Raw genomic sequence first — 15,769 nt, 5'->3', positions numbered from 1 at the left:
GATGGATCCCTCACTACCGTCGACCATCCACACCACATCCCTCCTATCACATTACTCATTGATACTCTGGATGTCAATGCGCTTTAAATATAAGCTACAATCCTCACCATCTCCGCTGACCTCGATTTTTGGTAATCCATTGTTTCGCCCAGGTTTGCATGTCCCGTACTTCCACTGGTGGATTAGCAAGAACCTATGCTCTCTACATAAATTCCTACGTAGGGGTATTCTAGAATCCAAGGGCGACTTTTTGGGGAAACACTCTTCTCATGTAGGAGAACACTTTAATGTAGGATACACCTTCACGCTATAATATGATAATTGCAAAACTGTACAGTCACTCATTGTACTTGTCTTTCTTTGGTGATGATTGATCCGAGTTGTGTTTATTGTTATGTTTTTTGTGACAAAACATACTGCTCTTGCTTCTTATTGCGGTACTGATATGTATTGTACTAGCCTACTGAAATTTTTCTCTGAAATCACAAAACTTCAAATAAATGATTCTTGAAACTAAAAATCACCCCTATATGTCAGAACTGCTGCATAAAGTGTGGGCCATCTGTGCGCGCTTTCGGCGTTCTCACCTTGCTGCTGCTCGCCTGTCAGCGCTGCAGCGTAACTTCGGCCTTCCTGCTCACCGCCTCATATGCAACGTGCCCACAAGGTGGAACTCCACCTTGCACATGCTGGCCAGACTGTGCGAGCAGCAGCAAGCAATAGTGGAGTTTCAGCTGCAGCACACACGGGTAAGTTGCTCTGCGGAACAGCACCATGTCACCACCAATGACTGGGCCTCCATGCGAGACCTGTGTTCCTTGTTGCGCTGTTTCGAGTACTCCGCCAACATGGCCAGTGCCGATAACACCGTTCTCAGTGTTACTATTCCACTTCTATGCCTCCTTGAAAAAACAATGCTGGCGATGATGGAAGAGGATGTGGCACAAGAGGAGGAGGAGGAGGAAGAGGGATCATTTCATAGGGTTTCTGGCCCATCATTCACAAGTGGCTCCGAGGGTGGGTTCCTGCACCCACAAATGCCAGGTACACAATTGTCCAGCCAGGGCACAGTTCTGGAGGAAGACGAGGTGGAGGATGAGGAGGAGGAGATGGAGAAGGAGGAACCATGTTCACAGCAGGGTGGCACCCAGACCAGCTCATGACCATCACTGGTGCGTGGCTGGGGGGATACAGAGGATACAGACAATACACCTCCCACAGAGGACAGCTTTTCATTACCTTTGGGCAGCCTGGCACACATGAGTGATTATATGCTGCAGTGTCTCGGCAATAACCGCCGAGTTGCCCACATCCTAACTTGTGCTGATTACTGGATGGATCCCTGTTACAAGGACAACGTACCATCCTTAATTCCCTCACTGGAGCGTTTTCATAAAATGTGCGAATACAAGCGCACGCTGGTAGACGCGCTGCTGGTGGCATTCCCACCTGACAGCGGGGCACAGTGGAAGCACAAGGCAAAGGCAGAGGAGGAGGAATAAGTCGCCAACGCAGCTGGGGGCACGGCCAGCACCTCAGAAGGCAGGGTTAGCATGGCCGAAATGTGGAAAAGCTTTGTCAGCACACCACAACAACCAGCACCACCAGCTGATATGGAACATCTTAGCAGGAGGCAGCATTTCACCAACATGGTGGAGCAGTATTTGTGCACATGCCTACACGTACTTAATGACGGGTCTGCCCCCTTCAACATCTGGGTCTCCAAATTGGGCACATGCCCTGAGCTTGACCTTTACGCCTTGGAGGTGTTGGCCTACCCTGCAGCCAGTGTATTATCTGAACATGTTTTTAGCACGGCAGGGGGCGTTATCACAGACAAGCGAAGCCGCCTGTCCACAGCCAATGTGGACAAGCTCACATTCAATAAAAAGAACCAGGCATGGATCCCATAGGACTTGTCCGTACCTTATGCAGAATAGACATGTATACCGAACTTAACCAGCCATTGTTATAATACAGCACTCTTGCTCATTCTTGTATTTTGTATATTTCACACTCTTTTGGAGTTTACCCTAATTAGAAAAATAAAAAATAAAAACCCAAAACCAGTGTTGGTTATCTCGTCCTCCTCCACCGCTGCTTCCTCCTACACTTCTACGTCCACCGCCTCCTCAAACTCCTACTCCATATGGATCTCTACCTCATAAATCAATATTTTTTTTGTATGTATTTTATTTAATTTTATGTAATTTCACTAATTTGTCTGTTACATTTTTGGGTGAAATTCACCAATTTTTGGGTGTGATATATCACTGCTATACCTAGTAGACAAGTAAAAAGAAAAATCACTAATTTGTCTGTTACATTTTTAGGTGAAATTCACCAATTTATGGCTGTGATATACCCCTGCTCTACCTAGTTGACAGCTTAATAAATTTCACAAATTTTTCTTTTACATTTTCGGGTGACATTTAACAATTTTTGGCTATGATAGATCCCTGCTCTACCTAGTAGACAGGTTAATAAATGTAACAAATTTTTCTGTTACATTATTGGGTTGACATTTTAAAATTTTTGCCATGAATAAACCCCTGCTCTGCATAGGTGACAGGGACCGAAAATTTTAAAAATAATCTGTTCCATTAGTGGGTGACATTAATCCATTTCTGGCAATGAAAAACCCCTGTTCTGCACAAGTGACAGGGACCTACATTTCTAAAATTCATCTTTAATTGGCTTTTTCATTCGATCCTTCTGCATTAATAATTTGTCCCACATTTCCGCTTCATCCCATTGCAGCCATTGACCTCCCTTGGATGAGGTCAACCTTACTCATGCTCCCTCTCTGGCGTGGAACCCTGATTCGCCGATAACCGTGATCAACATGGTAGGCTCAGAAAAGAACATTGAAAGTTGATAGAGAAGATATCCAGATGGATGGTGGACGTCACAGGGACGTGCCATCAGGCAGAAGTTATCTAGAGTCAACAAAGCTGCAGCAGGGCCTCTCCTGGCTAACGTGTCCAAATCCAAAATACCCCAGTGACATTTCCTATAATTTTTTATTAATCATTCAAATAACAGGGCATCTTAAGAGTCATGTTTATTATTTATGGTCACTACCTCCTAGAGTCGTGAGTGGGTAATTGCCGCGCGCCCCCTCCTTTCCTTTAATTCTACAGTTTTAATAGCTTCTCCAACATTCCTGCTCGATCACAATTAAATTTTATCCATTGATCTTGAATGTGGTCTCTCTTTCTCACGCTCCCTCTCTGGCGTGGAACCCAGATTCGCCGCTAACCATGATCAACTTGGTAGGTGCAAAAAAGAACTTCAAAAGCTGATAGAGCAGATATCCAATTGGATCGTAAACATCATGGGGACGTGCGACATGGTGGGGCAGTATGTTTTTGCACACACCTACACAAACTGACTGATGGTTCTGCCCCCCTCAACTTCTGGGTCTCCAAATTGGGCACATGGCCTGAGCTTGCACTTTACGCCTTGGAGGTGCTAGCCAGCCCTGCAGCCAGTGTATTGTCTGAACATTTGTTTAGCACAACTGGAGGGAGTTATCACAGGTTATATTTCCCAATGTTTTGGGGTGGATCCTAATTTTAAAAAAAATCTAATAAATTTAAAACCAAAACGCAGTGTAGGCTACCTCCTCCTCATCCACAGGTTATATTTCCCAATGTTTTGGGCAGTACCCTAATTAAAACAAAAAAATAAAAACAAAAAGCAGTGTAGGCTACCTCCTCATCCTCCACCGCCGCTTCCACCTACACCGCCACACCCACAGCCTCCTCAACTTCCTACTCCATATGGATCTCGTCCTCCTAGATCAAGATTATAATTTTTTATTTTTATGTACTTTATGTTATTTCCCTATCCACATTTGTTTGCAAAGCACTTGCCATGCTCTTAACCACATTTTGCTGGCATTTGCAGCCCTCTAGCCCTTTCCATTACATATTTACAGTCATTTTAGTGCTCAAAAGTTTGGGTCCCCATTGACTTCAATGGGGTTCGTGTTCTGGGTCATATTCGGGTCAAGTTCGGGTCCTGAACTCAAACTTTTTTGTGAAGTTCGGCCGAAACCGTCAAACTCAAACATCCAGGTGTCCGCTCAACTCTAATCACTAGGTCTGCATATTTTACAGTAAAGGTCTGGTATGGACAAAATAGGAACAGTGTAAAATGTAAACTTTACTGATGTTTGTGTGAGGAGTGCAACTACATGGTGAACCTTAACTGACACCACGATTTAGGCACTGGTAATTGTCTGGGTCATACCATCAATAAACAGCTTAAGTAAAGATATGGGTGATAAGAGAAACAAGTGCTCTTCTTATTCCTTTTCTGTAACAATCAGCGAGCAATAATGTGTCACGGTCCCTCAGGTGACTGTCAGGATGTCAGGAGATCAAGAAGACTGACTGATCTAACAGCCTCCTTGATTTCTCTTGATTCAGTATTGACAGGTTTAATGAACACTTGCCTTTTCTCAGCTGTTGCTTAGTGGTAATCACTTCTACCCTTTAAAGTCTGACCCCTCCCTTCTGAGTATGCGGTAGATAGCTTTATTTGGGTTTGGCTAAGCTGGTGTGAGGTCGTCTCTGATATTCCTGCCTGTCCCTCTCTTCAGAAGTTAAGTGTCACGTTTGTTTATATTTTTGTATTATTCCCTGTTGTTTGTATCTGGGCCTGAGACAGAGACTTCCATTCGTCCATCTGGGGAGGAATGGGCTGTCTCTGGTCCTAACCTTATTCCAGGGCCTTATAGGGAAATAAGGGCCTAGGTATCCTGCATATGAATATTCCTACCTTCAAGGTCTATTTATATTGATAGGTAGTTAGGGCCCGGATCAGGGTTGTTTTAGGAAAGGATCAGTATGGCACCAGAGGAGGCAATATTTAGTGTAGGATCCTGTCCTAAAGAGATCATTGTCATTGTCGGACAGGCACAAATAATTTTGTACAAAATGTATTTGCCAAGAGTCTCACATTTATAAGGTAGCACTAGTATGAGTATATTTTCTATAATGAGAATGGCACTATTGTATTTACTTTATTATTTGTGTTTGCAGAGTGTTGTTGTAGCCATCAATTTAAAAAAAAAAAAAAAATTATAGATCTTTGAATACTTTTTAAATAAAAAAACTTCTGCAAAAGTAGTATAACTTGATGAAACTATTGGTTTTGTATCTGTATAATAATGACTTGACTGAAAACAATAACATTTCCCTTTAAGGTACATTTATATCATACTGACAATAATTTTTTTAATATTGTTTTATACATTTTAAACAGTGCATTTATTTTTATTGAGGTTAAAGAAATAATACTGTATAAAAAGTGCAGACTAAATGTATTTTTTTTCATTTAAGCAAGCAAATATCAAGCAGGTTTTTAAAGGAGGGGTCTAAAAGTTTTTTTTTTATTAAGTATATATATATATTTACAGTTAAACTAGAAATAAAAGTTTTGTTATATTTGTTCAGGTTCTTTTGTAATACTGATTATATTACAAAAATGAATTATCCACACATTATTGAACTAACATAATTCATTTTTGATTCTTCATATCTCATCATTTATTTAAATTGTTTATAATCCGGTAATGTTTTAATATAATTCTAGCACTACAAATTATGAACTACCAGATACCATAAATAAAAATTAGACCACTAAAATTCTACTCATATTTCGGATCAGTTGTAGTTTTTGTTTTTGAACACTAAGTGGCACTATTTGACTGTGCATCAATTTTTACTCAACCTACAGTAAGATCTACAAATTTCACTGCAATATCACAAAACTGGATATAGGGAAGCAAAGCAGCATTTCCAGAGAACACACTGCCATTGAGGCATCAAAAAACATCTTTATTAATTTATTTTCCTTTTAAAAGGATCATATTCCTCCTCTTGTGCATCAAAGCAAAGGACCTATTTTATACGAACACTTTTTCACAATGAATGATACAGCAAGACACAGAAGAAAACATTGGAAGCAAATAAATCAGGTATTTTGCTTTATTTTCTTCTCTATCATTGATACCAATGGCCAACTACAATATTCAGTATTTGAGGAAATGAAGCAAGGATCTCTAATTGGAAATGTGGCAACAGATCTTGGATTGAATGCAAGGGAATTAGAAAATAGAAAATTTCTACTTATTTCAAAATCAAAAATGAATTATTTCAATGTTAATTTGGAAAATGGAGATGTATTGGTATCTGACAGAATTGATAGAGAAATATTATGTGAAATGAAATCTGCCTGCTTTATAAACCTAGAGGCTGTAATTGAAAATCCTTTGAACTTTTATACAATCACCATTGAAGTCCAGGATGTGAATGATAATGCACCGATATTTTCAAAAAAATGTTTTGATTTAGAAATCAGTGAACTTACCTCTCCTGGTGCACACTTTGCTTTAGGAAATGCACAAGATCCAGATTTAGGCACCAACTCTGTACAAAGTTATACATTAAGTGGCAATGAAAACTTTGCCCTTGGAGAAAAGATTACAACAGGTGGAATAAAATATCCAGAAATTATACTACAAAAATCATTGGATAGAGAGAAACAAAGTTTCTATGAATTAATATTAACAGCATTGGATGGAGGTAACCCACAGAAATCAAGCACTGCTACAATTAAGATTATTGTCCAGGACGTTAATGACAATCTACCAATGTTTAATCAGGATACATATCACATACGACTACATGAAAATTCAGCTATTGGATCACTTGTAATTCAGTTAAATGCAACTGATGAAGATGAAGGCTCCAATGCTCAAATAACATATTCATTTAGTCATATTTCTGACAAAGCAAGTCAGTTATTTGCTATAGATTCATTAAATGGGAATATCAAAGTATTTGGAAATTTAGACTATGAAACATCAGATACTTATGAAATGACTGTAGAAGCTAAAGATGGTGGAGGTCATGTGACACATTGCAAGGTGTCAATACAAGTAATAGATATCAATGACAATGCCCCAGAAATAACTATCACATCTCTCTCATCAACAATTCCAGAAGATTCACCACCAGGAACTGTCATAGTGTTACTAAATGTCCAGGACTTGGATTCTGGGATGAATGGTGAAGTTGCTTGTCATATCTCAGACACATTGGCTTTTCAGCTCATTCCATCCTCTAGTAGTTACTATAAACTAGTAACTGCAGCTAGCATGGACCGAGAAAGAAATTCTTTGTACAGTGTTACCATACAATGTATGGATACTGGATCTTCTCCACTGTTTACTAATAAAACCATTCAACTCAATGTCTCAGATGTAAATGACAATATTCCAGTCTTTGAGAAGATTAACTATGTTCTGTATATTGGAGAAAATAATCAACCAGGTACATCAATACACAATGTCTACGCTTTAGATCTTGATTATGGTGAAAATGGGAAAATTAGTTATAGCATTTGAACAGCAACGTGGAAGATATTCCTGTCTCATCATATATTTCCATTAATTCAATTAGTGGAGTGATTTATGCCCAGAGATCTTTTGACTATGAGCAGTTGCGGGAATTTCAGTTCCAGGTGATGGCTAAAGACAGTGGATCTCCTCCTCTAAGCAGTAATGTCACAGTGAGGATATGTATCATTGATAAGAATGATAATGCTCCTAAGATTCTCTACCCATCACCAGACACCGAGGGATCAGCCTTATTTGAGTTTATTCCTCACTCTGCTGAAAAAGGCTATCTAGTCACCAAAGTGATTGCAGTGGACTCTGACTCTGGACACAATGCCTGGCTCACTTATCACTTACTACAAGTTCAAGAACCATTATTTACTATTGGCCAATATACTGGAGAAATCAGGATTGGAAGAGATCTTCCAGACTCAGAGTCTTTAAGACAAAAACTTGTGGTTCTAGTGAAGGATAATGGAGTCCCATCTCTGTCATCTACAGTTTCAGTTAATTTGGTTGTAGCTGAAAATTATCAACAAGTTGTACCAGAGATAAGAAGACAACCTAATACATCAAATACTTCTTCCAGTGTAACCTTCTACTTGGTAGTTTCCATAGCTCTTATTTCTATATTGTTCATTGCAACTGTATTAATTACAATAGCTTTAAAATGCAGGAAATCTAATTCTCCTACAACCTATGGAGCATATAGTGGAAATGTGTATCCTCAGTTCACCCTGGGATGTCCTTCTGAGATCAGTGATGCAAGTTTACCTTTCCCATTCTCATATGATGTGTGTGTGACTCTGGACTCAAAGCAGAATGAAATTGCTTATCTGAAACCTGTGCAGAATGTACCTACAGAAAATCTCATAGATACTGATGATTCAGAAACAGCAAATATAACATCACAAACTATCATGCCTTCTGATAGCATAAAACAGGTATGAATCAATGTCTTAATATTCATTTATTCATTATTTTATTGAAAGATACATTAAAGGCATAGTAAGTTGCAAATTAATGCTTTATACATTGTTCTGTATATAAATCCAATGATTTAGGAGAAACTGAAATTTTTACTTTTATTAATTTAAAGTTAAGCAAGTAATATGTATTAGAGATGAGCAAACCTTTTGAGATTAGGCTTGTTTTCGGTTCTCTGCATTTCTAAATACGTTGTTTCTGGTTCAAATCGATTTTACACAAACCAAAGTTTCTCCTAAAAAAGGTTTCTCCTGCTTTCCCTAAAAATTTGTATATAACACCCTCTATTCTCCCAGTATTTTATTTTACCTCCTTCCCCCTCCCTAAGCTCTTGAACAGAATGACATCAATATCAAATAATGTCAGAGTGATATTGAAATATATAGCTATGGGTAAATGTATGCTAGATGACATAAATAAATATATTGTTTAAAAATACACTGCGCCATCGTATATGTTATGCTTTTTAACATTACAAAGCTTTCCAAAATTGCCCCTTATCAGGGACAGTTATAACACAAACAGTATGGGAAAAAAGCGTCAGAATGCCTGCCCATGTGACATGCACACATCAAGAGTACTATCACATGATCCAGGCCAGAACCAGGAAAAAATAAATTTAGGTTAAGCAAATTGCACCACAATTGCTAACTGTTGAAAGTTAAATTTTGTATATACAGTAGGATGAACAAGTCAAATTTTGCATATAGCAGTGATACTCTTGCTTGCCTGGTCATGAGGCAGTTCTAGCACACTATTTAGGCAACACCTTTGAAAAATTACATTTAGTCAGGGGCACAAAAGTGTGCCAAATTTGAGAAGTGTGCCAACAAGTGTTAAATTTTGTGTATAGGACTGATTAGTCAAATTTTCTATATAGTAGTGGTTCGCTTGATTGCCTGACCAAGAATTAGTTCCCCCACGCCATCAAAGCCAGAGTCCAGAAAAATTAAATTTAGGTGAAGACACAAAAGTGTGCCATATTTACGGACCAACCAAAGTTTAATTATGTATATAGGACTGACAAGTACAATTTTACAAATAGCAGTGGCACTCTTGCTTGGCTGGCAACGGTCAGTCCCAGCACACCTCCTAGATCACACCTTAGAAATTTTTGATTTAGGTTAAGGTGCAGAAGTGTGCCACATTAACCATAACAAAGTGGTAATGGCTTAAACTGAACAGCTAGCAATTTGGGCAGGTGGGAGTTCAGTGTGCACATAATTGCTCATCAGGAACAGTTTTTTCATAGCTACACATTACATTAGGGATTTCTCATGATAAAGTCGAGGAGAAAGAGCAGGCTGGCTGCCACAAAGAAGACCAGAAGAAGGAGAAAAGACTTGTTCTAATTGAGGATGCTGGCCATTTCTATTTTTCCACAGGATCTGGTGATGCCAGCTCATGTGCTACATTAGAGCCTGATAACCTATCAATGTGTTTGAACATCCATGTTGTATTGTGGGCTGGCCATGTGGAGAAAAAAATACTATATTCGAGTTGCTCCCACAGAGATGGCAGCAACCAAGCTTGGCCTAGGTCAGGCATATTTTGAGCCTGCATCCCCAGTATCAGTTGCATGACCAGTTCCCAAGCTGACCACAACAGCAGCATATCTGATGCTGGCAGTTCTTTTGGATGTTTTAGAGATACATACTGCTTGGCCACCTTCCTTCTCCTCCGATGTCTCCTCCTCAGCACCCAATTCAGCTCCCATGTCCTGTTGAATACACAATCATCGTCATAGTTCTCCCCCTCACCACCACTGTTATTATACTGGAATATTTCATGGTGCACTTCTCGACCACACTCCTGATTCTCTGCTCTGTATTTGCCTAGAGTACTACTGATTACAATTGCTGTCACTACCGGTAACACAGTTATTCATGGGGTCCTCCTCCCTCCTCTGAACTTCTTCCTCCTGGCAGTACAAATGCTGACTGTTCCCACAGAAGTAATCAGCAAGAAGACTCTCTTGACTATCTGCCATAGTGTGTGGTGTTTTCTTTTTGCCTCTTGGGGAAAAAAAGAAGGAGCCCCAGTTGGAGGGAGCAGCGAAGACAGAGAGGATGAAACTGAAAAGCTTCTATTGGGCTACATGGAGGAGGAACAGCAGGGATGATGTGACCACTTGCTCTAAGGCAAAGGGTCAGAGTCACAGGTTACCTCCATGTCATTCTGTTGTGACTGTGATGAGTAAGCCATCCAGCCCACAATCTCCTCAACTTTATCCTGAACAATAATACTGTGCCTTTTAGAAGCCAGGCAGAACTGTGGTCTACTAATATGACTGCCTGTTGCTGGTACCAGAGATTTTATTATAAGGTGTAATGAAAAGTCCCAATGTGCCTAAATGAAAAGTCATGGTACAAAGTCACACAAACTATAGAACTATTAGAGCAAAATTGCAAGTGTGTTTTCTGTAATTTAATGACAGGAACACAATTATATATCTATCCAAACCTACAAACACACTCACTCACTGATATTGACAGTTTACTTAGTAAATATTTCAGTATTGACGTAGTAAAATTTCTGCCTACTGTGTTATTTGCATTTAAAAATGCAGGTTCAAAAAATTTGTTTCCTCAATATTAAGACACATTGTAACTTGTAATGGTAATGTTCCTCCCCCTTCCACCATTATAACGATTTAGGAAAGGCTGTAAGATTTTTGTCTACTTTGTAATTTGCATTTAACCTCATTGGTATAAAAATGGCATTATTGCTTTAAATTGCTTTTGCTATTATGCAACATATTTTTAAATACTTTTGAAAAAATATCAAATTGCTTAGCAGCATAATGCTGTCAGGGTTTTGTGCTGGCAATAGGCCTATATAAAAACTTGAGGTTTTGAAAAATATCACAAAGCTTGTAGGTAAACTTTATTAAAATGATAAGAAAGTATACTTAAATTTGTCAAACCTGGCCTAATCACTCAAGTATGAACTCTGCCTTATAAGTCGATGTTAGTGTCAAGAAGAAGTGCACTCCTTTTACACCCTTGTCAGCTGATTCCACATAGATGTCTACAGAACCTGTTCTATTACACACAAGTAGAACCCCCCTGACAGAGTGGAGAGGATGTAAGCAGTAAGTTTGTGTTGACGTCACTGCTCCGTCAGAACAATAACCCACAAAAACGGATCTTTTATTTGGAGCATACGCCTTCACTCGGTCTGCATTTGCTCAGTATTGCTAATGCCAATTAAAACAGGAGTGGATCTAAAACAGAGATGACATGTGAATGGAATATTGGCATGTCTTCTGTGTTTTATACCCACTCCTGCTTTTGGCTACCAAATCATACAGGTCTCACAGCTGCTACACAGACAGGATCTGTTGTGCATCTTATTTTTCTTTCCTTCTGACAGATCAGAAGAAAAGTCAAATAAATTATGATGTCAGCCAGGTCGAAAGCCAAAATAGCGGCCCAGTCATGAAGTGGGGAGTTTGGAACAGCATGTGAAGTCCACAGAGTGTCCCTATGACAGAGTGGTGAGGTAGAAACAGCATGAGGACATCACACAGTGGGCCAATGACAAAGTTTGGAAGTGGCAGCAGCATCAGAAGGCCACATAGTAGCACAATGACAGTGTGGAGGTGGCAGCAGTATGAGGAGGCCACCGAGTGGCACAATCACAGAATATGTAGTTGGCAGTAGTATGTATAGGACAGCGAGTGGCCAGGTTACATAGTGCGGAGATGGCAGCATCAGCATGATACAAGAGAGTGGCACTGTGACATAGTGTAGACATGGCAGCAGCAGCAGCATGATACAACAGAGTGGCACGGTGACATAGTGTAGGCATGGCAGAACCAGGAGGCCACAGAGTGGCAAGGTGACATAGTGTGGACATGGCAGCATCAGTAGGCCACATATATCTTGATTTTTGTACAGAAATACGCCACTAAAGGCTTTACCTCATATTGAAAATTTCAGCCCGCACAACCCCTAGCAGGTGCAGATTGCTGTGGCGAAATAGAGATATAAATGTAGAAACACAAAATGCAATCGCACACTGCAACCAGCACTCTGCCCTGCCTTTATGCTGGATGTTGAATAAGGCATTGGTGTACATTTTGGCCAAAGCGTAATAAGCCACTCACCACGTCAAGGTCGCCTTCATGAGTGGTCCCTAACACTAGTTCCTACCTTTTATGGGCCATGACAGCCACATAAAGTCCAGGGAGCGCAGGTACAGCATGCACGCCAAGCTGTACCTGCGCTCCCTGGACTTTATGTGGCTGTCATGGCCCATAAAAGGTAGGAACTAGTGTTAGGGACCACTCATGAAGGCGACCTTGACGTGGTGAGTGGCTTATTACGCTTTGGCCAAAATGTACACCAATGCCTTATTCAACATCCAGCATAAAGGCAGGGCAGAGTGCTGGTTGCAGTGTGCGATTGCATTTTGTATTTTTAATTTTTCTACTGATATACATCAATAAATGTTTTTCAAGATATAAGTGCAGTAGCGAATGGCGAATGTATATTTATTTTTCTGCTGCTATACGTGAATAAAGTTTTTTCAAGATATAAGTGCTCCGGCGAATGGCGAATGTATATTTCTATACTGCAATACGCCAGTAAAGGCTTTACCAGATATAACTGCAACAGTGAACTGAGAATATATTTTTCTTGTAGTACTGAAATACGCACCTATATGCTTTCACCAGAAATAACTGCAGAAGTGACCTAAGAATATATATTTCTTGTTGGACTCAAATAGGCCACTATACGTTTTCAACAGAAATAACTGCAAAAGTGAACTGAGAATACATTTTTCTTTGTTTACTGAAATACATCCCTATACGCTTTCAGCAGAAATAACTGCAAAAGTGAACTGAAAATATATATTTCTTCTTGGACTGAAATAGGCCACTATACGCTTTCACCAGCAGTGCGTATGTATTTTTATTTTTTTTATGAAATAAGCCCCTATACTCTTTCACCAGAAATTAATGTAACCGTGCAGTGTGTCACGAACTGCGACCGCCACGGCCACAATACGTCACGAAACCGTCACAGTGCCCCTAGTGGTCAATCCGCAAACAGGCCTCCCAGCCACTTTCAGCACACCAACAGTCTAACTTGAGTCCGTACAGTCGATAGGCTGAAAGCGCAGGGATTGGACCGCCGATTGACCGCCAGTAAGCGTGTGAACGACTGAACCGGAACCACACACAAGGTAGTTTAACTGCCACCACCTTGCAATTTATGGGAGCAAGAAACCCACTATCTGGATAACAGAACCGAGTAGCATTCTCTACGGAGAGGCTAGGGTAAGTTTTTGCAGTGTTTGAAAACAGGCATATGGCTAGAGAAATGACTTGGAGGTCATTTATTATTTATATATATATATATATATATATATATAAATACAGTATATATATATATATATATATATATATATATATACAAACCGGATTCCCAAAAAGTTGGGACACTATACAAATCGTGAATAAAAACTGAATGCAATGATGTGGAGGTGCCAACTTCTAATATTTTATTCAGAATAGAACATAAATCACGGAACAAAAGTTTAAACTGAGAAAATGTACCATTTTAAGGGAAAAATATGTTGAATCAGAATTTCATGGTGTCAACAAATCCCCAAAAAGTTGGGACAAGGCCATTTTCACTACTGTGTGGCATCTCCCCTTCTTCTTACAACACTCAACAGACGTCTGGGGACCGAGGACACCAGTTTCTCAAGTTTAGAAATAGGAATGCTCTCCCATTCTTGTCTAATACAGGCCTCTAACTGTTCAATCGTCTTGGGCCTTCTTTGTTGCACCTTCCTCTTTATGATGCGCCAAATGTTCTCTATAGGTGAAAGATCTGGACTGCAGACTGGCCATTTCAGTACCCGGATCCTTCTCCTACGCAGCCATGATGTTGTTATTGATGCAGAATGTGGTCTGGCATTATCTTGTTGAAAAATACAGGGTCTTCCCTGAAAGAGATGACGTCTGGATGGGAGCATATGTTGTTCTAGAACCTGAACATATTTTTCTGTATTGATGGTGCCTTTCCAGACATGCAAGCTGCCCATGCCACACGCACTCATGCAACCCCATACCATCAGAGATGCAGGCTTCTAAACTGAGCGTTGATAACAACTTGGGTTGTCCGTGTCCTCTTTGGTCCAGATGATTTCCCAGATTTCCAAGAACAACTTTGAATCGTGACTCGTCTGACCACAGAACAGTCTTCCATTTTGCCACACTCCATTTTAAATGATCCCTGGCCCAGTGAAAACGCCTGAGCTTGTGGATCTTGCTTAGAAATGGCTTCTTCTTTGCACTGTAGAGTTTCAGCTGGCGACGGCGGATGGCACAGTGGATTGTGTTCATTGACAATGGTTTCTGGAAGTATTCCTGAGCCCATTCTGTGATTTCCTTTACAGTAGCATTCCTGTTTGTGGTGCAGTGTCATTTAAGGGTCCGGAGATCACGGGCATCAGTATGGTTTTACGGCCTTGACCCTTACGCGCAGAGAGAGTTCCAGATTCTCTGAATCTTCGGATGATGTTATGCACAGTTGATGATGATAGATGCAAAGTCTTTGCAATTGTTCACTGGGTAACACTTTTCTGATATTGCTCCACTATCTTTCTGCGCAACATTGTGGGAATTGGTGATCCTCTACCCATCTTGGCTTCTGAGAGACACTGCCACTCTGAGAAGCTCTTTTTATTCCCAATCATGTTGCCAATTGACCTAATTAATGTTAATTGGTCTTCCAGCTCTTCGTTATGCTCAAATTTACTTTTTCCAGCCTCTTATTGCTACTTGTCCCAACTTTTGGGGGATTTGTTGACACCGTTAAAATTTGAATCAACATATTTTTCCTTTAAAATGATACATTTACTCGGATTAAAGGTTTGATCTGTCATCTACGTTCTATTACAAATAAAATATTGACATTTGCCATCTCCACATCATTGCATTCAGTTTTTATTCACAATTTGTTTAGTGTCCCAACTTTTTTGGAATCCGGTTTGTATATACAATACAAATGATCAAGATGTACAGTAATTATTAAAACAATAATCAAGGAAAGTATAGTCCAATAAACAAAAAGGGAGAAAAGAAAGAAAATACTTATTTTCCGCAGAAGAGATGTCTGTTGGTGAAATAGTCTGTTGCAGGGATAAAGTCCAAGAAAGCCTTTGTCCAGTATAATAATCCAAATATGCCTACAGCCCACGGGTTCTCTGGCTGAGGCCCTCTTCAGGTGTTGTTAAAAGTGGAGAACTCCTTTAGCAGATTCTAGGTCTTTGTTATAAAGGGTCCCAGAATTAAGGCGGGGAATTGAGAGTCTGCCTGCTGGGGCCGGCTGTATTTCTGAGATGAATGCCAGT

General features: G+C 40.0%; 1 protein-coding gene across 1 annotated transcript; it reads left to right on the top strand.

The window, feature by feature from the left end:
• Positions 1–5,938: 5,938 nt before the first annotated feature.
• LOC122926013 (protocadherin gamma-B7-like) lies at positions 5,939–8,361 on the top strand. Its single transcript, XM_044277406.1, is given in 2 exon segments — positions 5,939–7,412; positions 7,415–8,361. Coding segments are annotated over 2 exon segments (2,421 nt in total).
• Positions 8,362–15,769: the final 7,408 nt, after the last annotated feature.

This window comes from Bufo gargarizans, chromosome 2 (genome assembly GCF_014858855.1).
Source record: "Bufo gargarizans isolate SCDJY-AF-19 chromosome 2, ASM1485885v1, whole genome shotgun sequence".
Classification (NCBI taxonomy): Eukaryota; Metazoa; Chordata; class Amphibia; order Anura; family Bufonidae; genus Bufo; species Bufo gargarizans.
Note: the sequence above shows the minus strand (reverse complement) of the source record. Positions and strands in the feature narration are given on the sequence as shown.